The sequence below is a fragment of the Cydia splendana genome, chromosome 7 (genome assembly GCF_910591565.1).
Source record: "Cydia splendana chromosome 7, ilCydSple1.2, whole genome shotgun sequence".
In the NCBI taxonomy this organism is placed as follows: Eukaryota; Metazoa; Arthropoda; class Insecta; order Lepidoptera; family Tortricidae; genus Cydia; species Cydia splendana.
The window spans coordinates 1,451,693-1,474,691 of record NC_085966.1 but is presented as its reverse complement, the minus strand read 5'-3'; the positions used below and the strand labels follow the sequence as shown (position 1 = coordinate 1,474,691).

The 22,999-nt window shown below is 42.6% G+C and overlaps 3 protein-coding genes and 1 long non-coding RNA gene across 5 annotated transcripts in view; 2 read left to right on the top strand and 2 right to left on the bottom strand.

Annotated features, from left to right (window-relative positions):
- The window catches only part of LOC134792032 (V-type proton ATPase 116 kDa subunit a 1-like), a 50,866-nt gene extending 44,435 nt beyond the window's left edge, over positions 1-6,431 (bottom strand). For both annotated transcript variants that reach the window (XM_063763155.1, XM_063763154.1), the window contains exons 1-2: positions 6,144-6,431; positions 45-224 (exon numbers count right to left, since the gene is read on the bottom strand). In XM_063763155.1, the coding sequence (XP_063619225.1) occupies positions 45-224; positions 6,144-6,260 (297 nt within the window). In that variant the 5' untranslated portion in view covers positions 6,261-6,431. The remainder of the gene's footprint in view (positions 1-44; positions 225-6,143) is intronic.
- Positions 1-22,999, bottom strand: part of LOC134791999 (dynactin subunit 4) — a 252,550-nt gene that overhangs the window by 63,961 nt on the left and 165,590 nt on the right. The gene's annotated exons all lie outside the window — the stretch shown is intronic.
- Positions 1-22,999, top strand: part of LOC134792043 (uncharacterized) — a 314,893-nt gene that overhangs the window by 252,874 nt on the left and 39,020 nt on the right. The gene's annotated exons all lie outside the window — the stretch shown is intronic.
- LOC134791956 (transmembrane protein 161B) lies at positions 7,042-21,306 on the top strand. The gene is made up of 9 exons (XM_063763050.1): positions 7,042-7,186; positions 7,262-7,624; positions 8,268-8,347; positions 9,301-9,516; positions 15,677-15,793; positions 17,238-17,378; positions 18,235-18,409; positions 19,205-19,426; positions 20,105-21,306. The coding sequence occupies exons 1-9, from the start codon at positions 7,184-7,186 to the stop codon at positions 20,222-20,224; spliced, it is 1,437 nt and encodes a 478-aa protein (XP_063619120.1). The 5' UTR covers positions 7,042-7,183; the 3' UTR covers positions 20,225-21,306.

The window sequence follows — 22,999 nt, the reverse complement described above, 5'->3', positions numbered from 1 at the left end:
CTCTAAGTTACCTACATAAACCAATGCTTCCCAGGCACGCTTACCTCAAGATCGATCATCTCCCTCGGTTGAGGTGCCTCAGGGCACTCCCCTGGGATCTCCAGCATGGGGATCCCGTCTCGTCGGATCTCCTTCTCGAGGTAGCGGAGTTTGCGCTCCATCTCGTCGCAGCGACGGACCTCGTTGACGAACTTGCGTTGGAAGGCATTGACGTCTGGATTTAACTGTGGAAGAAATCATGAATTAAGAATGGAACTAAGTACAAAGTACAATGTTTATTGGCGTATAAGTGTTCTTTAACTAAGAATACTAAGATTAAAATGAGGGTTGTTTTGTTTTTGATATGAGAAGTACGGTACAAGAAGCGATGGCTCGATGTCGTGAAAGCAGATATGAGCGTAAACGGGCTCACACGAGACAACGCCCAGGATCGGGCAAAGTGGAGGAAAGCAAGTAGGAAAGCGGACCCTGGCAAAGTCCGGGATAATGCTAGGTAGAAGAAGAAGTACGGTACAAGAATGAGGTTGATTGAAATGTTATCTGCTTTACATGAAATAGTGTTGACGTTTCTTTCCAAAAGATTAAGAACGCCATCAGTAGTTAAAATTAGTTACAAAACCCGAATCACCTTTTAAAATGACTGTTCTTAGTCCGTGATATATCTAACTTATCCGGTTTAGAAGATAGATTAAGCTCTGTCTGTAAATTACATCGTTCTAGAATTGTGTAACCTACAGCAAGACCATATATTACTTGGTAAAATATTGAGTCTAAAGAGACGCCTACTACGCTACTATATGTGACACGTTGAGTACTTTAGTTTGAGTTTATTATGTACCTATGTTCGAACTTTTTGAATAAACGTCTTTTATTTATTTACTTTCCTATTATAATTCATTTCAATACCCAATAATTCATTACTTCGTTACGCGATGTCACTTCGTAGTACGATCTAATTGTCCTATTAAATACATAACTAAGTGGTCATTCGTGTACCTTATTACGACGGCATAGAGTTCACAAGTGGTAATTTAAATGTTGTTTGTGATTTGTATTATACATGTCGGAAATGTATGTGGGCGGTGAAGTGATTGAACTGAACTATATTGAAGGTCACTTAACTCGAATACAGGCAGTAATAATATTTAAATCAATATCAATTAGTTTTAAGTGAGATTCGTAATGGACAATAGTTTCAATAAAAATTTAATAGAAAGTATATTTTGAATTATAGTCTAGTCTACACTCTACTAGACTCTAAGTCTGACAAAATTTAAAAATATGTAAATTAATTTTATATTTGTAAGCATTTGAGCCCACGAGTTTTGATCACGAATGAAAACGTTAAATAAAACCAGACTTATGTAAAATATGTAATGTCTACCGAATGTGCTATCCTCCTGTATCTCTTAATTGTACAGCTTAAAATCCTAGCCGTTCGAAACGTAAAGTAATAAGAATCCTATATATGTAATACAAAATAAAGACGATAATTTCCTCGAAACACTTCAGATTTGCCAGCATGACCCACTTTTCACTAGAATGTATTAGGAATTTGGATTCATGATAAGAGATTTCCAATCTTAAATTGAATCTCAGGACACTTGTGAATCTTGTGATTGTGACATGTTATGAATGATATGATAATTGATATCACACCTGCTATACGTATTTATTTATTGAGGATCTCGTCACTTTCTTATAACAATGAGTTGGCAGTACAATCGTCATTTCTGTGAAAAGACGGAAGTTTTTTTAATAATATAAATGTAGGATGCAATCGAGCCGTCCAATGGTAAGCAATGACACCTGTAACATCAGAGTTGGCCACCAGAGGGTTGCAAGGGCGTTGCTGGTGTTTAAGATGGGAATACGCTTTTTTCTTGAAGGTAGCTCTAAGTAAGTAAAGTATCTCTTCTATACGTACCTGGCTTTAACAAGATTTAAAAGTATTTACATGTTCCAGCATAAACCCCGTTGGGGCACAGCAATATAAATAAATAAAATAAATAAATAAATATTATAGGACATTTTTTTTTACACAAATTGACTAAGCCCCACGGTAAGCTCAAGAAGGCTTGTGTTGTGGGTACTCAGACAACGATATAATTATATAATATATAAATACTTAAATACATAGAAAACAACCATGACTCAGGAACAAATATCTGTATCGTCATACAAATAAATGCCCTTACCAGGATTCGAACCCGGGACCATCGGCTTCATAGGCAGGGTCACTACCCACTAGGCCAGACCGGTTGTCAAATATAGGTACATAAAGACTTATTCTAGGACTTAAAATTATTATCTCTGTCTGTATGTCTGTTATCTCTTCACGCTTTCGGCTGCCTTTCCACTGAAGCGGAGATGAGCGGAGGTGAGAGGAGACATGCGGGAATCAATCAATAGCATTGGTTGTAATTGCTGTAATCCTCTCCGCTCCGCTGGATTACAAACACTGTTATTGGTTGATTCCAACACGTCTCCTCTCATCTCCATTCATCCCCGCCTCAGTGGAAAGGCAGCCTAAACCGCTGAACTGATTTAGTTACAATTTGGTACGAATATAGTTTGAGTACCGAGGAAGGTACAGGTCTTCTACTTCTTCCTCGGTCCCTCATTGCTGAGGATCGCGACCACGTATGCGTCGTCTCCACAGTGTGCGATCATAGGCCATATGGGTCACGCACTGCATGCAGGGTCATGGGTCAAGTTAGTATTAAATAAGCAACAATTCAATTGCGGGGAATCCACAGAACACCGGGGAATCCTAGGGAAGCCCCACTTGCTCATATTGTTTCCATAGCTCTAAATTCCTGACTCCATGCGCGAATAGCAACTATTTTGTAGCCTTGGCCATGACAGCTGAACAGGTCGCGTAAATGGACAATTGAGTCAAACTAGTCAGCGTTACCATACCTATTAGAACTATTACCATAACAGGTTTGTCAATCTGACTGCTCGCAATTAATAGGTAGTATTCAATTCTATCTGTATAGTGTATAATCATTTTATTTAATTTAATAAATGAATAGATGTTTGAGGAGATAAGGCTTATGTCATGTCTAATACCCACTTAAGGATGACTCACGCTAGACCGGCTCGGGCCCGGGCCGAGACCTCCGACATGTCATTTTCCATAGAAAACGTAGCGCCGCAAGCTCCGGCCCGGTCTAGCGTGAGTCATCCTTTAAGAACCTTTCTGCCCAAAAAGTCAATGGTTTTACTTAAGCCAATACATAACATTAAACATATTTTAGCGCCATCAGAATTGTGGTACTAATAACAAGTCATAAATGACCATTGATGGACCTTAATGTGTTTGCAATAAGGTATACAATGACTGAGTGATGAATGAATGACTGAGCATTAGCACGTAAGTGTAAAGATTGCCTGTTAAATGCCAACATTAACAGTTTAAAGTTATGATTTATTTACATTTAAGTATTGGTTATCGTTAAACTTTATTGCAAACTAATGATTTTAATGATACATTTGTTTTAAGAAAAAATTATGTGACTTTGATATTTTAATTGTTATCTAATACCTTTAAACGAGCAATTCTTTTTTATTTATATATTTCATTCATCATCATTTCAGCCTATATACGTCCCACTGCTGGGCACAGGCCTCCTCTCATGCGCGAGAGGGCTTGGGCTATAGTCCCCACGCTAGCCCAATGCGGATTGGGGACTTCACATACACCTTTGAATTTCTTCGCAGATGTATGCAGGTTTCCTCACGATGTTTTCCTTCACCGAAAAGCTAGTGGTAAATATCAAATGATATTTCGTACATAAGTTCCGAAAAACTCATTGGTACGAGCCAGGATTTGAACCCGCGACCTCCGGATTGAAAGTCGGACGTCATATCCACTCGGCTACCACCGCTCTATATATTTATATATTTGTATATAGGTATATTTCGGGGATCTCGGAAACGGCTATTTCGATGAAATTTGCTATATGGGGGTTTTCAGGGGCGATAAATCGATCTATTATTGAGTTTTCATCTCCCAGATATTTGTTCTTTTATTCGAGATGAAAAGTCCTTTTGTAACAAGGAAGTTAGGCTAGTTTAAAAATAAGATGACTGAGCGATTGCAAAGCATTCGGTTTCAGCTTGGCCAAAATGCTTTCGTATGTCTGCCTGTTCTCACTTCTCTACAAATCCCATATCTCAACCTATTCTAGTGAAATATTGTAAGCAGGTTTTTCAGTTTTTGGATTTTTTAGTTTGCGAGGTCACAGAATAATGAGCACGAAAGAGAACGCATCACACAACTCATGCGTTAGAGAGAGACTATGTGTTTTGCTGTACAAGTTCAGTTTTATTACAGTGAGAATTCTGTACACAATATGTACTATTTACTATTTGGTATGCTGAATACAGCAATCTTGAGAATCATTACATAACAATTAGTATGTATGTTGGTAACAAGTCACATGCTGCTGTGTTATCAAATATTGATTAACATTATCATCATTAATTCATTGATTATAAAGGATAAGTGAAACTAAAAGATCAATCAAATTATGGCTTTACTGATTATTGATAAGGGTAGGGTAGGGCTTGGAATTTATACTAATAATATCTGGGAGACCGAGCTTGGATCGGAGAACATAGAAAAACTCAAAAATGCGTGTTTTCCCAGAGATAAGACCTAGCTAGATCGATTTTTCGACCCCGAAAACCCCTATATAGCAAATTTCATCGAACTCTTTAGAGCCGTTTCTGAGATCCCCGAAATATATATATAAAAAACGATTGCTTGTTTAAAGGTATTCCATATCCATACATCGGGGTTTTGGTGCGAGAATGTAATACTATGCAGGCAAAGTCGCTGGCAAAAGCTGGTAATGTAATACTAGTAGATCTAATTTGGAAACAATAAGAATTACAAACAGTCAATTATTTTTCCCAGCACAATATAATTTTTGGTAGAATAGTGTAGTAAAGCGGCTGTAAAGACAGAAAATTCAATTACTTATCAAGATAATGGAAATGTCTGGCTTAGTAATGCATGTTTAAGATTAGAATTACATTGTACAATATATCAACTTAAACTGTAGACATTGTTAAATATACCTCTTTACAATATCTGACACTATTGTGTTATTTAAATGAGATACAGTGATGTATGTATTGTCAAAAGTGCTTATTTTTAAGCCTACTTGAATAAATTATTTTTGAAGTTTGAAGTGTATGGTTGAAAATGTAAGCTACATAAACATAAGTATTATATGTAACATGTTGTTGCTATATAAGTCCCACTGCTGGGCACAGGCCTCCTCTCATGCGGGAGAGGGCTTGGGCTATAGTCCCCACCCTAGCCCTAGCCCCTGTTGCTATATACATCCTACTTTTTAGTTTTATATAATTTTTATGAGTTTTAACAGTTTGTATGGTGTTCTGACTTAAATCATTGATATTGTTGTATGAAAAATACAAGAGTGAAAGGAATTATTTTTATTTAACCAATATTAATGATGCCTACACAGTTTAACATATTTGATATTTTGAAACTCATGATTATAGACATGCATTGTAGCCTGTAAATTCAATGCCAAATAATGACTTTGAGTTGTTCTAAAAAAACAGCCTGGCTATGGACACCAGTAACTCATATTTTTTTATCCTCCTTTTAAGGTATTCATAATGGAAACGACTTCATATATATTATGAAACCATATTAGGTGTGAGCACATTAATAGCTTGCCTAAAAGGAAGTGGTTAGCATACATTCCATACATGTATGTATGTGTGGTTTTCCCATTATCTCTCAAAAATGGGGTTTGTGGGTGTAGTATACCTATTAAGATTTTTTAAATAGATAAAGTGGATCTAATAATTAATTATTTCCATAAAAATCACTATGAATATTTGTTTGTTTAAAATACTAATTGCATAATTAATTTACCTACTCACATAACTAATAAAATAAGCATAGTATACTATTGTTGAATCTACCGCAAGAAATAGGTACGCATAGCGGATAAGGTATATACATATCTAGAAGGTATAATCGCAAGCGAAAGTAGGTCAAAGATTCGCCCGTCCAACTTACGAAAACCTGTAAACCATGCACAAAAGGGGCGTACGCTCACTCAGAACACGGATGACAAAGCTCGAACACTCACATCGCGAAATTGCACAAGCCCCAGCTCTCCTAGCTCCGACACGCAGGCATACGCAGCTTCACTCTGCAGGAAGAGCTGACATAATGTCATCTCCTCACTCCTGAACAACGACCCCATATTGCACGTTTGTCACCACACACTACTAAACTAAATAACTACACACGGCTCCGTCGCATCAGTCGCGACTGACTTTGGCGACGAAATAAACGGAAGCGAAATCAATCGATGAATCTCCAGCGCGGCACGTCATCCATGCGCGATGCGACAGCTGTTTTGGAGTGCCAGCTCAAGATTACAAAGTCCACTATGTCTATAGGATTATCCAATTTTACATGATGCAAAATAGAAAATAAATGTTTTATATATATTATGTGCAAACTTTTTATAATTATTGAAATAAATATATGTTGGGAAAGAGACAAAAACACCCAATAAAAAGATTTTGAAATTATAAAAATGTAACACTCCTAAAACGTGATTAAAATACAACTCTATTTATGGGAGAAAATGTTAACTGGTCACATTTTGTTTTCTATTTCTTTCTTTCATTCGCTATCTCTTTCGCTCAATTGATCTGATTTCGTTTATGAAGTTAGATTTTAAAGAAAATATTTTTTAGTTTTTAATATTATCATATTCTAAAAACTTTAATATTATATAAAATAAGTAATTTATTTAAAATTAAATTTGTTTTACATTAAAATATCTACGCTTCATATAATTTTATCATTAAAATTATTCGTTGTTACATAAATTGTCACGACTAGCCATTTTCGTAAACACTTTCTTTTATTCTTACCCTATCGGTTTAAATAGTCCATAAACGTCAATGTCATTTTCAGCTGTCTCTCACTTATGCATTCAAAATCCTATATAGCTTGCTTTTTCTCTACCTACTGCTGTCACTTCTACATAGCTCTATCAAATGGTCGGGTTATATTTGTGTGGGTGTAGAATATTGAGGTTATAGCGAATTGAATTAAAAATAATTTATTGAATTTAGACTGTATAAATAACTGCTCAATGAAAAGCCGCCCAAAATGGTCAGTACATTAGTTAAACCATATCACTCTCCACCGTTTAGCTCATGATATAACAAGTGTTTTATTTATTTTTAGGCTCTGCTTGGCGCTCAACTGGTTATAACTCTGATAATGGTCTCAGTGATACAAAAACTAGGGAATTATTCGTTCGCAAGGTGGCTATTATGTTCGACAGGGTTGTACCGGTACTTGTATCCCGATAACAATGAGTTGAAGGCTTTGGCTGGTGTACCAAAGGACAAGCCAAAGGGAAAGAAAGGAGGGAAACATGAGCCGAATGGGAAGGCAGAGACATTCCATGTTCCTCGGAGCCTTGAGATACAGCTGGAGACGGCGCCGGTGACGGCTTTGGACGTGATACACTTGAGATATTACACGGAGTATCAGTGGATAGTAGACTTTTCACTTTACACCAGTATTGTGTATATTTTGTCAGAGGTAAGATTTATTAATCCGTGATAATAAATTCTATCACTATTCTTACAATGCAGAAAGAAATGAAGAAAAGTTTCTAGTGATAAGCAATATTCAACAGTTTATAGTATAGACTAGAGGGTTCTCAAACTCTGTGACCTCTGTGTTATGACCAATTTGTGGATTCTAGATTCTAGCAGTATCTTTATTTTCAAAGGAGCAAATAAATAGGACCTGTAAGGGTCTCCGCAGATATATCGACGCGCATTTGGCAAATGCTGATAGGAAAAAGCTTTATTGTCCACACATAAGAGCAAAAAAGCCGTTGAGGTGTTGGCAGGGGCCGGCCGATGCGAGCCGAGCCGAACGACGACATTTTACGCTCTTATTGAGCAGACGAAAAGCTTTTTCCTATCAGCTTTTGCCGAATGTGCGTCAATATATCTGGGGAGACCCTTACAGGTCATATTTGTTTGCTCCAATATTTATATTTTTCCTATCATATGTGGGGGAAGCCTAAAGAAAGTCACACTACAAAATATACTAAAATCCTCTGATATAGACAGATAGTTTGTGAAATAACCTGTTAAAGGACTTCTTTCCCCAACGCAGGGTGCAATTAGCAATATTTTGAACATTGAACCTAATTTGCATATTTCAATTTCAGGTCTACACTTCAATATTTCCGCTGAAAGATGAGTTCAACCTGAGTATGGTGTGGTGCTTGCTGGTGGTTCTCTTCTCATTGTATCCTTTGGAAATTGAAATAACTTTTACAATAGGGGATATTACTGCAATGTTCTGCCGCCAGAGTGCAGCACTACTGACTCAGTAAATTCATAGACTAACTTATACATACTGTGCCCTAAACTGTTTTTTGACAAGTTTTCACAGACATTAAAATATGACATCGATGCTTCAAGGCGGTTTGTTAACGAGGGCCTACCGGTAAACGCGAAAATCGAAATTTAGTTATCTGCCTCTTTATCGCTCGAATATGCAAGAGTGATAGAGATATTAGATAACGAAATTTCGATTTTCTTGTTTCGCGGTAGGCCATGTGATTGACGTGACGTGTGATGTGTCAATGTGGTTTGTTTACTGTATGTGCCACAAAGGTGCCACCTACGCAGAGCTTTGCCTAATATTCCCTATTAGCTTGAAGTAAGAATCCTCCACATAGTCAGATAATAAAGAGAAGAAAATAATAGAGGGTGCCAGTGCAGAAAGGATTTTGATGGTTGAATCAATTCAATGTATCACCAGACATTAATTTAATACTTTCCGTACTTTTTAGTATTTGTTGTTATAGCGGCAACAGAAATAAATCATCTGTGAAAATTTCACGGTTCATGAGATACAGCCTGGTGACTGGCGGACAGTGGAGTCGCAAGGGGCATCTCAATCACTGATTAACAGTCCGCCGGACGGTATCGGCCTGTCAGTTGTTCGGAACTGTCAAAATTTTGTTCTAACTGACAGGCCGATACCGTCCGGCGGACTGTTAATCAGTGGGCCCCTTTAGGGATAGGGTCCAGTTTTTAGCCTCTGGGTATGTAACACTAAAAATTGCGCATATTACACACCGTAGGTATCTTAAGTTATTGAGTTCTAAATCTTGATATGGGTACTCGTATGCCAGGTAAATTGGGGGTCAAAACAAAACCTAAGAAAAGCAATGTTCCTTACCTCAATCCCAGTAAGATCCTGCTCACCCTAACCAAGCAGTACTTCACCAGCGAAGAGTCCATCGGGGAGCGGTCCACCTGCATCGTGGCATTCTGCGTGTTCCTTCTCATCGCTATGATGGTGCTGATTGTGGACGAGAGCAACCTGGAGGTCGGGGTGGACCCGGCTTATGACAGCTTTTATGAGAATGCCCATAAGTTTCTGGAGAACCAGGGGCTTTCGTCCGTGTGAGTGTTATTTTGTTTAAAAATATCAGCTTCGAATTTGACAGAGCTAAAACAGCTATTTCTACTATTCTAAGCTTTCAGTTATTATCATAGGTTGGTTTTTTCATATGCGCTTTTTTAACAAAAATGCGCAACAATTGTTTTAATTTTGTACGAGTTGAGATTGATTCATTGTGTGAGATGTTGTGTTAAGTCTAAGAAAAATCGTGTTACGAGTTTGGCGGGTGAAGTAGATGGCGCTGTACGATGCCTTATGTTTCCTTCCAGGCATAGACCGCATATACTGCCAAGTCTTGTTTAAGTAGCATGTAGTTGTGTCTGAATTGTCAAACAGAGTTACAGGGCCATCTACATTAGCTGTCAAATTCGGGGTACGAATATGACTTTGACTTTACATAAATATGTAGTACAGTAGGTATATGTATTATCATTCATCAATGAATCATTTGAGACTCAATGATTATTACTAGATTACAAATATTACTATTGAATATTAGCATTAAAATATAAAAATTTTACCTTCCAATAAAATTGATATTATGTTTCCTTCTACGTCAGAGATGTTCATTGAGAGAGTAACGCGATCGGTGACCGACAGATGCCGCTAGCGTCTTTGTAGTCGCTCCGCCCCACGCCGTGACGTTGTTCCGCTTCCCTTCCCTGCAAACCGTTGCTCGCTTCCCGCGACTCGCCGCCACCATGACATTGTTGAGGAGAAGTACCGTCGGCATAAAAGTAGCCTAGTAGCCTGCCAGGAAGGCATTACTCACATCTCTGACGTAGAAGGAAACATAATATCAATTTTATTGGAAGGTAAAATTTTTATATTATGTGTTCCGTACTCTACGTCAGAGATGTTCATTGAGACCTGTTTATTATCTCCTGGTGGCGAGTCAGCGGGCGCGCAAGCGTTAGGGCTACACCTACTGTCATAGAACTCAGAGAAAGAATAAATATATACGCCTTATTGCAACCCATGAAATCATTAGTGACTCGTTATAATGATGCATTACAGGAAATTGTGAATTTAAATTGTAATCCCAGGTTCGAATCTGACGTTAAACTGGTTTGAGAGATTTCTCATTCGAAATCGCATCCGATCCGCAGAATCTCGGCGATAGAATGGTCTAAAGGAGAGTCATGTTCCCAATTAACTTAAGCCAAAATATCGCTAATTGGATAGATTTCCAGCCAATTTAGTGATCAAGTACATCGTGGATCGAAAGAAATCTTAAGCGAGGTCGGCTTGGATGAGACTGTGGCTGAAAGCGCGGTGTCCCCTAACATTTTGTGTAATTCTCACAAGTTGACGTACCCAGACTACCTACTTACTGGGTCTATACTTTATTCCGGAGCTTCTAAGAGTCCAATCGGTAAGACACGTTATCTGGTTTAGAGCTGAATTTCGGACATAAAATAATAGCGTGAACGTTATCTATGTAATTGCCCGGGCTACAGTATAGTAGACTATAAGGTCATTGACCCTGCGGCCTGATGCTAACAGTAAAAATGTGGCAGCTCTTCTATATAGGTACGTTGTAGGGCTATTCAAATTAGGGCAAGTAGATTTCTCGCGTCCCAAGCTGGTGGTTTGGGAGGCGCTGGTCTCGCTATTAATGGCGTTGGAAGAAGGCATAGTGTCCGATAGTGGTTCACATACAGCGCTTGTTACAGGCTTATGAACAAGTCTCGTTCTGAAAGCTAACATGGGCAATATAAATATATGTCTGAGATAGTTCGCTACTTCACTGGATATTAGAGGTACCTGGCAGTCGATCTTATTTTTGATGCACCATGAAGACCATTTCTACATTGTGGGCGTACAGGTGGCCTAGAGAGTTGCGTTTCGTTCGCTACGTAGCGTTAGCCCTTGGCATGTTGCATGCATGCGCCAGTCACGCCAGTAGGTACATCACAGCGGACGTCACTTCTGATCCCGCCAGCTCGGTGTTGGAGCGTCCTATCTGACAGGATCTACGCCTCATTCTTAAGGTCGTTGACTCTTAAGGGAGGGCGGTCTGACGCTTTGTTCACTAGGACCGCCAGTAAATTGCAAGCTTACCACAGCTGCGTGAAGACTCTCCTTATCACGCCGTCACAGGTAACAGACTAGGCTGGGAGGTGGAGACATCCATACCAAGTCGTATCACCGGCAGCTGCCAGAAGCGAAGTGGTAGCAGTTCAAAGAGTCTGTTAAGAAATACCGTGACACAGTGCGAAGGCTCTCGAAATCGGAGGCTGGCCAACAAGGCGCCTATCAGGCGCAGATAGTCTCGGCGGCTTCTGGGCGTAGCTGCCACTCGGGCGCGCAGTGACTTCTTGATAAACCGTCGCCCTCGGGGGTTGTACCGACCTAGTAAGTAGCAAGGAACCAGCGCGACCTGTAGACGATCTGCTGGCATCAGCAGTTTTTGCGACAGCCGTGGTAACGGAGGGGATGTAGTGTCGCCGTCGTTTTATGTATACTGTAGTGGTGCGGTTGTATGTTTACACTTCTGTCGTCAGCGCTGCAGATGTGGCCCGTTAACGGTTACTCTTCACTGTAAGGGCCTTACCTCGTACATTGTCTACCAATATTGGAGGTTGTAACGGACTGCTTGCATAAGATGAGGAAGGAAGTGGCGCGAGGCTTTCGGCAGCTTCGTGTTGCTGTGGACTGCGAAGGTGTCACCTTCCTCCATGAACTAAAGTTTGCGAGTTTGAGACTGAACAGGAGGCATTGAGTCTCATTTCTGCGAGAAACTCGGCAGCAAGGCAGGCCTGTATGTCGCGAAAAAGAAAACTATCAATCGGGGTGTTGTGCCGCGTGTCCCACGTGATGTCTAGGAGCGTGATAGTCTAATTCGCTTTACCCGAAGAAACACCCTATATCGAGCTAGTATAGGGGTATGGTAGCATGCTTTTAAGGAAATCGAACTAATGAAATCAAGTCTAAAATCGATTTTGGCGCTTGCGTAACAAAACTGTTTCGATAAAGTCGAAGACAGACAGATGGAAACTGCTGGAGTCCTCCTGGCCCCTCTCTCTTAGCACCGGAAACTCAAGCTTGTTCAGGCGCAGCGGGTTTATTTGTCCCATTTTGTTTATTAGGGGCTTGGCGCACGAGTTCGTCTTTGTAAGACGGAACTTAAGCTGGAGAGCGCGGGCAAGCAGAGATAATTATGTGAAGTCTGCAGACCTTTTCGATGCCTTTCACCTCGGTTTTGAGCGGTCGCACAGGGCCTTGTCGCTAGCTGTTCTTCGGTTGGATCACTCCATGGCCTCGAGAAGTCGTAGGAACCTCGAAGCGGCACGGCCCCACGTCGATCAGCACCTTTATGAAGCCCGGGAACACGACGTATTTTCCTCTGAGTATCGACATATCTTACCGCTTTCAACTCCGGGCAGTCGAGCCACGCTAGGACGAGGCTCCTTACGACCTTGTCTGCCGTCGCCGGAGGATTCCTTAACCGAAACCAAGAGCTTAGCGGTCTGTTCGTGCTATAGCTATAGGCGCCTGCGTACCTCAATGGGACCATCGTGGACAGGACAAAACTGATACTGTGGCGCCCAGCGCAGCTTGGTGGGCAGCATCGGCGGCAGGTAAGTTCGCGGTGGTATTCTTGCGAACAGAACATGGGCGCCATTGCAAGGGACGACATCGTCGTGGTTGCAGCATCGGTGGACAGCATCGACGTGATTGTCGGTGCCATCATGGCAACCACCGCCGCTCAGGAGGCGCCGGTGCGTGAAGCTAGAGGCGCCATCGTGGCGGCCGGCTCGGGAGGCACCGGTGCGTGAGACCGGGCGGCGCTATCATGGCGGCCGCCACTGGTTCGGGAGGCGCTGGTGCGTGAGGCGAGGACCCATCGTGGCGGCCCGCTCTAGAGGCGCTGTCGCGTAAGGCGGGCGGCTCCATCGTGGCGGCCGCCGCCGCCGGCTCGGGAGGCGCCGGTGCGTGAGGCGAGACGCGCCATCGTGGCGGCCAGCTCGGGAGGCACCGGTGCGTGAGGCGGCCGCCGCCTGGCTCGGGAGGCACTGGTGTGGGGCGAGAGGCGCCATCGTGGCGGCCAGCTCGAGAAGCGCCAGTGCGCGAGGCGGTGGTGCCATCGTGGCGGGCGGCGCCGTTGCGGCGGCCGCCGCCGCCGGCTTGGGAGGCATCGGTGCGTGATGCGAGAGGCGTCATCGTGGCGGCCAGCTCGGTAGGCACTGGTGCGTCGTGATGCGGGCGGTGCCGCCGTGGCGGGCGGAGTCATCGAGCGGGCGGCGCCATCGTGGCGGCCACCGTCGCCAGGCTCAGGTGCGTGAGGCGAGAGGCGCCGTCGTGGCGGCCAGCTCGACAGGCGCCGGTGCGCGTGACGGACGTTACCGGCACGGGAGGCGCCGATGGCTGGCTCGTAGTTGCACGCATCATCACGGCGACACTGCTGCCCTCGGCGGCGCCATCGTGGTGGCCACCACCGGCGCGTAGGTAACCAGCGACGCTCATGACGGACGGCAACCAACGCGGCGATCGTCGCTGTACTCGTAGCGTTTCCACTGCTTCCACGTAACTTACCTTCCTTCCATTCGAGCAGTCGGGACGCAGAAGCGGTCCGCCTTCACCTTGGCGCCAGGACGGGATCGAGAGGTCCGCGATCCACCCGCGCCGCGACCGCAGCAACAGGAGTGGGCGTGTGCCTCTCGGAGTCCCGCGGACTGGAAGCGCCCGCAGCCACAGGAGCGGGCGTGTGACGTCTCTCGGAGTCCCGCGGACTGGAAGCGTCCGCACCGCGACTGCAGCAACAGGAGCGGGCGCGGCCTGGCAGCGTCCGCACCGCGACTGCTCTCGCGGACTAGAAGCGTCCGCACCGCGTCTGCAGCAACAAGAGCGGGCGTGGCCTGGAAGCGTCCGCACTGCGACTGCTCTCGCGGACTGGAAGCGTCCGCACCGCGACTGCAGCAACAGGAGCGGGCGCGGGACAGGACCGGGCGCGTACTGAAAGCGCTCGCACCGCGACTGCGCGTCTCGGGGTCACCTTGGACGACAGCAGAAGAAAGTCGACGGCGCGCGGGGGCCGGGGCCCGGGCGGGCGCCGGGCGGGGCAGGGGAGCCCCCGTCGCGTCGCAACTAACGACACGAGGTACTGATCCCAGGTTAATATGACCTGCCCGAGAACCGTCCTTTAGTGTCGAAGTAACTTCTGAACGCCAATAGAACTAGAATATCATTAAACTGGCTCACCGGATGGTTCGTGACAATCCAAACCTCCTTATCGGCGAAGCGCGGCACCCGGCAGCGGCGCGCGCAGGCTGCCCGCCTCCGCGCCGCCCGGGCGCCGCCCCCGCCGCCGCCGGCACGATGACCGCACGTTCCCTCTCCGATGCGGAGCGACTGCGTTACCACTTGTTAACGAAAACTACTGACGCACTTCCTACTTCGATCTCGAAAATGCGAGTTAACGGTAACGATTTTAGCAGCATGGAATGTGAAAATTAATTTAGCAAGAAAAAGTGGGTAGAATCGAAAAGCACCGTTCGATGACTTCGATCGCGAGACCGCCAAAAGACTAATATGTAGTAGCGATCTCTGCTATATCTCACTATTTAATCGACCGAGCTTTGGATCGGAAATGTTAAAACACCATGCTGCAAAAATATACGCAAAAAAAATATTTGCGGACCATCGGTCAGACGGTCGACGAAACAATGTCATGGTGGCGGCGAGTCGCGGGAAGCGAGCAACGGTTTGCAGGGAAGGGAAGCGGAACAACGTCACGGCGTGTGGCGGAGCGACTACAAAGACGCTAGCGGCATCTGTCGGTCACCGATCGCGTTACTCTCTCAATGAACATCTCTGACGTAGAGTACGGAACACATAATAAATAAGCTTTAGCTAGATCAGCGCGGGAAATCGCCAAAAATATGCTGAGATGGGGCCATTTCGTGACACTTTATTTTCACTATGTTCTTTTTATGTATGTCTATTGTCTGTGTGTTTACGATTAAAAACGTTCTACAGATGTAGGGCATAATTATTTTCCATCGTATTTTCACGGAAACGCACGAACGTGTATTTCAGTCAGTCTTGGTACAAAAAGTATTGAGGTTGACTGAAGTAACGAACCTTTCCGAGAAATTAAGATGGAAAACAATTATGCACTACATCGGTATTCTATTATATTAATTTTTCTTGTTTCAGAGGTCCAGCATCCAAGTTGATCTTGAAGTTCTCATTTGCCATCTGGGCCGCCATCATCGGGACCCTGTTCACGTTCCCCGGACTGCGAGTGGCCAGGATGCATTGGGACTCACTAAGGTAAACTTTTTACATTTCTAGGGTTCCGTACCTTAAAAAAAACCGGGCAAGTGCGAGTCGGACTCGCGCACGAAGGGTTCCGTACCATAATGCAAAAAAAACGAAAAAAAAAAGCAAAAAAAAACGGTCACCCATCCAAGTACTGACCACTCCCGACGTTGCTTAACTTTGGTCAAAAATCACGTTTGTTGTATGGGAGCCCCATTTAAATCTTTATTTTATTCTGTTTTTAGTATTTATTATTATAGCGGCAACAGAAATACATCATCTGTGAAAATTTCAACTGTCTAGCTATCACGGTTCGTGAGATACAGCCTGGTGACAGACAGACGGACGGACGGACGGACGGACAGACGGACGGACGGACGGACGGACAGCGAAGTCTTAGTAATAGGGTCCCGTTTTACCCTTTGGGTACGGAACCCTAAGAAGTCTTAGTAATAGGGTCCCGTTTTACGCTTTGGGTACGGAACCCTAAAAAAGGAACACTTATAGGATTTCTAACGTTTTTCTATTTTTGCTGAAACATACAGTCGCCATCAGATATATCGGAGCGGCCATGGTGTGCACAATATCTGAGCACGCCTCTATCGCTTTGACAATAGAGGCGTGCTCAGATATTTGTGAGTGCCTCGGCCGCTCCGATATATCTGATGGCGATTGTACAAACAGCAACACTCCTAATTGTACATCGGTGGACCTTATTACAAAAGGCATAAGGTCCACCGATGTACAGTTAACACTTAACAGTGTGGGAACAAAAGGAGTCAATTCGGAAGCTCTTTTAGTGGCTTTTTTATTGCTTTCGTTTGATCCGTACTGAACGCGACAACCTGTTTATCTTTCCGATAAACTTCTCGATTTTCCACTTTCGTATTTGTATACCTACGTCAGGGGGGTGTCACTACGCAGTTTAGGTACATTTACCGGCGCACCTCCTGGGTAGGGCAGGCGTATGGCAGTGCAGGCCGCTCGGCTCGCACGATAGTCGTGTCACGTGGCGCTCGCGCAAAGAAGACTAAGAAGATTCACGGTTCGTGCGCGGTTATAAGTTTCAATTTTGTTGCAGGCGGCGAGTATAGGTATAAGTTTATACCTAAATCTGACTTTTATGAAGGAGTGAATTTTCTGTACGGTAGTACTATTAGTTATTCTGTGCCTAAGTACGTCGCTCAGACACCATTAAAACACAGTCAGAAAGAAAGAGCTTAACTCCTGCTCTACCGACCTTCTGTATGTATATAAACGAGAATATCTGCCATTATAGACGGCCTTACTTACATTAGGTTTGAAGCAGTGATAAACTGATAATTCTTCTTTTTGTTATACATATACATACATATAAAAAAAACGAGTCTTTTTTTTTCAAAGCGTGTGAAGAATCAGCTTCGACAAACTCTAGACAGTTTCGCTGAATACAAAAAAAAACAATGTTTGATTCCAGATACTACGGCGACAACAAACTGAAGAGTTGCCTCCTGAACGTTAACTTCGCAATGCCTTTTGTGCTCGCGCTACTGTGGGTCCGGCCCGTCACCCGGCACTATCTCACCGTCCGCGTTTTTAGCGGCATGGATAAACCTTTGTAAGTACCATATACCACCCACCAGGGATCGGATACCGGTATTTTTTGTATGGGAACGGAAACGGTATTTTTTCGTTCTTTGCTAATTACTTCATTTCTTATTGAGCAATCTAATAATACGAAGTCGTAACCTAAAAACACAACTGAGTCCTACATTTCGAGTATAAAATAATTCGAAAAATATGGTTATTTCTAAGTTTTTGCAAAAAACCGGGGCCGATCCCTGCCACCCACGCTGTTAACTGTACATATTCGGTGGACCTTATGCCTTTTCTTATAATATCCACCGGTGTACAGTTAGGAGTCTTGGCGATGGTACATTTACACTTTTCAATTGAAATTGCCGTATGTCAAGTCGCCAAAGTTCTTTGTCTACGAGTACGCTTAACAACGTACTTGTTCACAAAATATTAGGCGGTAACCATAGTAGAGACTAGCGCCCCGGCTTCGCACGGGTTACACAAAACCTTAACAAATTAAGCACCTAAACCTTCCTCAAGGAACCTAAACCTTCCTTCACTATTGACAGGTGAAAACCGCATGAAAATCCGTTCAGTAGTGTTTGAATTTTTCGCAAATATACATACACACAAACAGACAGACGCGGCGGGGGACTTTGTTTTATAAGGTGCAGTGATTTACAAAATCCGTTACTCATTTCGTCCTTTGTGATAACTCTTAAAGTTGATAAACGATATATATCATGAAGTGAAGGTCAGCTGCCGCTCCGTTGATGTAATGTAGAACAGTAGCCATTAAACTTGGCGGAACGCGACGTTCACTAGACTTCATGAGACAGGAATGACCTAACTGAACCACTTTCTGTTGCTAAACTATGTGTTTAATTCCTTTACAGAATGACAGGGGCCGCCTTCGACACCCTGCGACTAACTCTAGTAGCGGCAACAGTAGTCCTACGCCTATGTCTAATGCCACGCCAACTACAATCCTACTTAGACATGGCGCAGAGGAGATTAGACGCGCAAAGGAAAGAAGCTGGGCGAATTACTAACGTGGATTTGCAGAAAAAGGTAATAGCAACCTTATCTTGTTGTAAGAAGGTTTAGATTCGACTGGCTAGTGGCAACAGTGGTACTACGACTATGTCTGCTCTGATGCCACGACAACTACAAGCCTACATATTTAGACATGGCGCAGAGGAGATTAGACGCGCAAAGGAAAGAAGCTGGTTGAATTACTATCGTGGATCTACAGAAAAAGGTAATAGCAACCTTATCTTGTTGTAAGAAGGTTTAGATTCGACTGGCTAGTGGCTACACTGGCACTACGACTATGTCTAAGCTGGGCGTATTACTAACATGGATTACGTGGATATACAGAAAAAGGTATATTAGCCTTTGATAGGCTTTATGTCGTAGCTGTAAGGTTTAGATTCGACTGGCTAGCGACAAAACTCACAAAACCAACTGCAAGCCTATTTCGATATGGCACAACGAAGATTAGACGCGCAACGGAAAGAAGTTGGGCGAATCGCTAATGTGGATTTGCAGAAAAAGGTATTCAGGAAATGTGGCATTTTGCAAATGGGGCATTTTGCAGACGGGACGTTTCGCGATAGGACCATTTAGAGGAATGATATATTGCGAAACGGTTTAAGAGACATTTGCGAGTAGGTCGTAATGTGCCTAAATGGGTATGGAAGAAACTGGGGGCCTACCGCGAACCACGTTCGCTGTGTTGCCTCTCTATCGCACTTGTAAATTCGTACGTAAGTGTGAGAGGGAGGTAACACGTCAAACGTGGTTCGCGGTAGGCCCTCTGTACTCGGGTTAAAATTAAAATATAATATATTTGCTTCTATACAGGTGGCCTCAGTATTCTACTACCTCTGCGTTGTCGCGCTCCAATACATCTGCCCCATCATAATGTGCCTCTACTTCGCGCTCATGTACAAAACCTTGGGCGGCTACGGCTGGGCCGACCTGTTCTATGAGAGAGACGAAATGTGCAGTCCAGAGGACAAGAAGGTCCTTCCAGAAGGACTGGATTTAGAGCAGTATCAGATGGCTTGGGAGAATCTTAAGATGGTGAGTAGAATGCAAGTGTTCGGTAGGTATAAAGATAGTTTATTTTTCAAGTCAGGCATATTACAATGCGCTTATGAACGTCAAATAAGGCTACACCGGGTCTAACCCTACACCTCTGCCCGAAAAGATTTAAATCCCTCCTTAAACTGGAGGTAGATATCCCAATATGGGACCCGCAAGAAACTCGGCGGGACACAGCTTTTCAAAACATTTCATCTTATAACTAACATGCATTAGAGTAAAAAATATTTCTTATTTCATATTCATTTATTCATAATTCATATAGACGACCGATCTGGCCTAGTGGATAGTGACCCTGCCTCCGAAGCCGATGGTCCTGGGTTCGAATCCCAGTAAGGGCATTTATTTGTGTGATGAACACTAATATTTGTTCCTGAGTCATGGTTGATTTCTATGTATGTAAGTATGTATTTATCTATATAAGTATGTATATCTTCGCTTAGCACCCATAGTACAAGCGTTGCTTAGTTTGGGGCTAGGTTGATCTGTGTAAGATGTCCCCTAATATTTATTTATTTTATTTATTTATAAAATTACAAGCTTTACATACTAATAAATAATACTAGGTTACTAATAGATTATAGGTTATGAATGATTTTTTTTGACACGGGGCCAATTTTATTCTCAATTTAAAATGACAACCTTTTTTATTCGCAGGTATTTACTCAAGAAGTATACCGAGGCGTGTTCGGGTTCGCGACGTGGTGGTCGCTCTTCGCGTGGTTCGCGACTACATCGCTGGGGCTCGCCTACCAGACGTACTTCCGCATCTCGTGATACCCTGGTACCACCGGATTATGTTACAGTAGGGTTTTGAATCTTGTTTTATAGGTTTAAGGTCCAAAATAGAATGATTTGCCGAAAGCTTTCAAAATTGCGAAATTTCCAAAAAATACGATTCCGATTCGGGGAACTAAAATTCCGTCGTTCGCGTGGTTCGCGACAACGTCGCTGGGTCTAACACACGTACAAACCCCACGTACCTACCAGACGTACTTCAGCATCTCGTGATACCCTGGTACCGCCGGATTATGTTACAGTACGGTTTTGAATCTGTTTTATAGGTTTTAAGGTCCAAAATGGGAATTGCAGTAGATTCAGATCTGGTGATACTTTAAACAATACTATTTTTCTCGTTAATTACCTACTATTATATCCTGAATAATCAACGCGGTGACAAAAAAATATTGACCGGGGTTTTGTCGCGGAGAACAAATAAATTGTATAATGTGGACGTGTCTTTTCTAACCGCTATGATTGTCTATATCTATATTCATAAACAATTAATACAAACGTCCAAACTGTGCCGTAGGCCAATCAAATTAGATCTATAAATATTGTTTTGGAAATTAATTCTTCAAAAAATCTAATTTGTTTGGCCTACCGGTAGTGTTTTTAGCTATTATACTTATATTGCCCAAAATTAATTGTTTTGTGGCCAGGAGAGTAGTGCTTGTTTATATTGATAATTATGTGAGCTCGAGGTACCTAATAAAATCACATTTTTATCAATATGTATGAATGTTCAATAATTTCAATATGTAAGTTATAATATTTATCTTGGTTTGTTCGGCTATTGATTGACGTTTAATATGTATGTATTGTGTTTTAGTATATCCCAGACTGCGTTTGTGTATATCCCAGACGATTTCTGTTGAATATCGGTATGTTTAGCCAATTTTGCATTTGACTGTACATTTAGAAAATTGTGTCAAAATTTCTATTTATTAGTGCTTCTAGTCTAGTCATATTGTTCAGTCAGCATGATATAATATTCGTAAGAATAACCTTTTTTATGTACAACATATTACTTTTATCGTTGACTGTACTGTTTGTGTAGATAATGTAGATATAGATCCTTTTTCTTTTTTATTTATTATGATTTAGTACAAATTACAATTTTTGGGATTTTTAATCAATTCAATTGATGTAAATTACATCAATTGATGTAAGTCAATACTGTCCGATCATTCGTAAACTTTAAACCAACGAAATGTGGTAAGTGGTTATAAGGATTATATCAACCGTAACCTCTAGCCGCTCGCAAGTTAAAACTTGCCAAGACAAATTTAATGCAATTTTGATTTGTCAAAACGAAGGCTCATCTTTTTAATAGGCCTCTGGGCGGCTTAAGGCGGCCTTAGCGGCGGCGGCTTAGGTGACATTTTGTAAACTCATTCCAACGTCACCTGCGGTTGACCTGCATGATATGGCAGAACTATTTGTCGCTTTGTGTTGCCACGTATGTATGTACCATGCGCAAAACGTCCCTATGCCTGTTTTACATGCGTGGCAAGCCTCGACAAGCGTCAGGGACGCAGTTATACGTTAGAGGGAGCAAGCGATGTTGCTATCTCATTCCATCGCATAGCTGCGTCCCTTCAGGCTTGTCGAGGCTTGCCACGCATGTAAAACAGGCTTACGTTCAGTGCCACTTTCGCAAAACGTTCTGTTTGTAAAAAAATCTATTAGGTATATAAAATGAAAACTTAAAGGTCTATAAAGATGTTACAACTTTTATTTTAGAAGCTAATTTACCAATTAAAGTCGACTATAATGTAATTATAGTCGACTTTTTATGGACGAAGACGTTTTGCAATAAAGGCATTTGGGGGCATTCGAAATAGACAAAGGACATCTTGCAAATGGGCCATTACGCGCCCGACCCAATAATTTCTTTAAAAATGCACATTTAACTACACATTGCATAGTTAGCCGCAAAAAAAGTGATACAGCAAAATACAAATGTGTATAGAAATAAAGACATGTGTGTGTATGTATTATATTGCACGGGTTAATTAAGTAATTTAGCTGTTCTCGGTTGTGGCTTCTACTGACTTCCATTAGGGTGACGGACACTGTCAAAAAATTTAACACATTCACTGCCCCCGACGCACATGTGCGTCCACCGTCATACAAGTTTGTTCCTAGGCCACGCCCCCTCCTCTGGCAGTGAATGCGTTAAGCGGCCTTTTTGGACATGAACAAAACAAGAGTAAATCAAGGTAACCGAATGAGACAGACATATATATATGTAAAAGCAGTTTAGCATGTCTGCCTATGCACATGTCTTGTTTCAGAATATTTTCTTGCTGGCTTAATTTAGCCATGTCTAAGATGGTTTTCACATTAAATGCGGATCCGCAAGCCGCTCCAGTGTGCGAGCGGGGTAGCGCTATATACGAACATAGCTTTGTCTCGATCACACACCAGAGTGGCGAGCGGAATCGCATTAAACTGTGCGATAAACGAGTAAAGGCTGATTTACTTCTCTTGACAATCCAGGAACACCAGTTATAGTGTACTAACATGACACGGAACGGATCTACTAGCTGTAAGCATTTGTATTTACTAATTTATATTGGACTGTTTTAAATAAATATTTGAGTTTGTATTACGTCTCCTTTTTTTAGTGTTCCGTACAACACTTTGTTCACGGAACACTTATTTAAATCTATTTCTATCCCTTTTTGTTCCAATTAGTCGCAACAATTGCCTCAATAGAGTGATTAGGGAAGTTACTATTATAATAATTACAGCTTTATTGGCTAC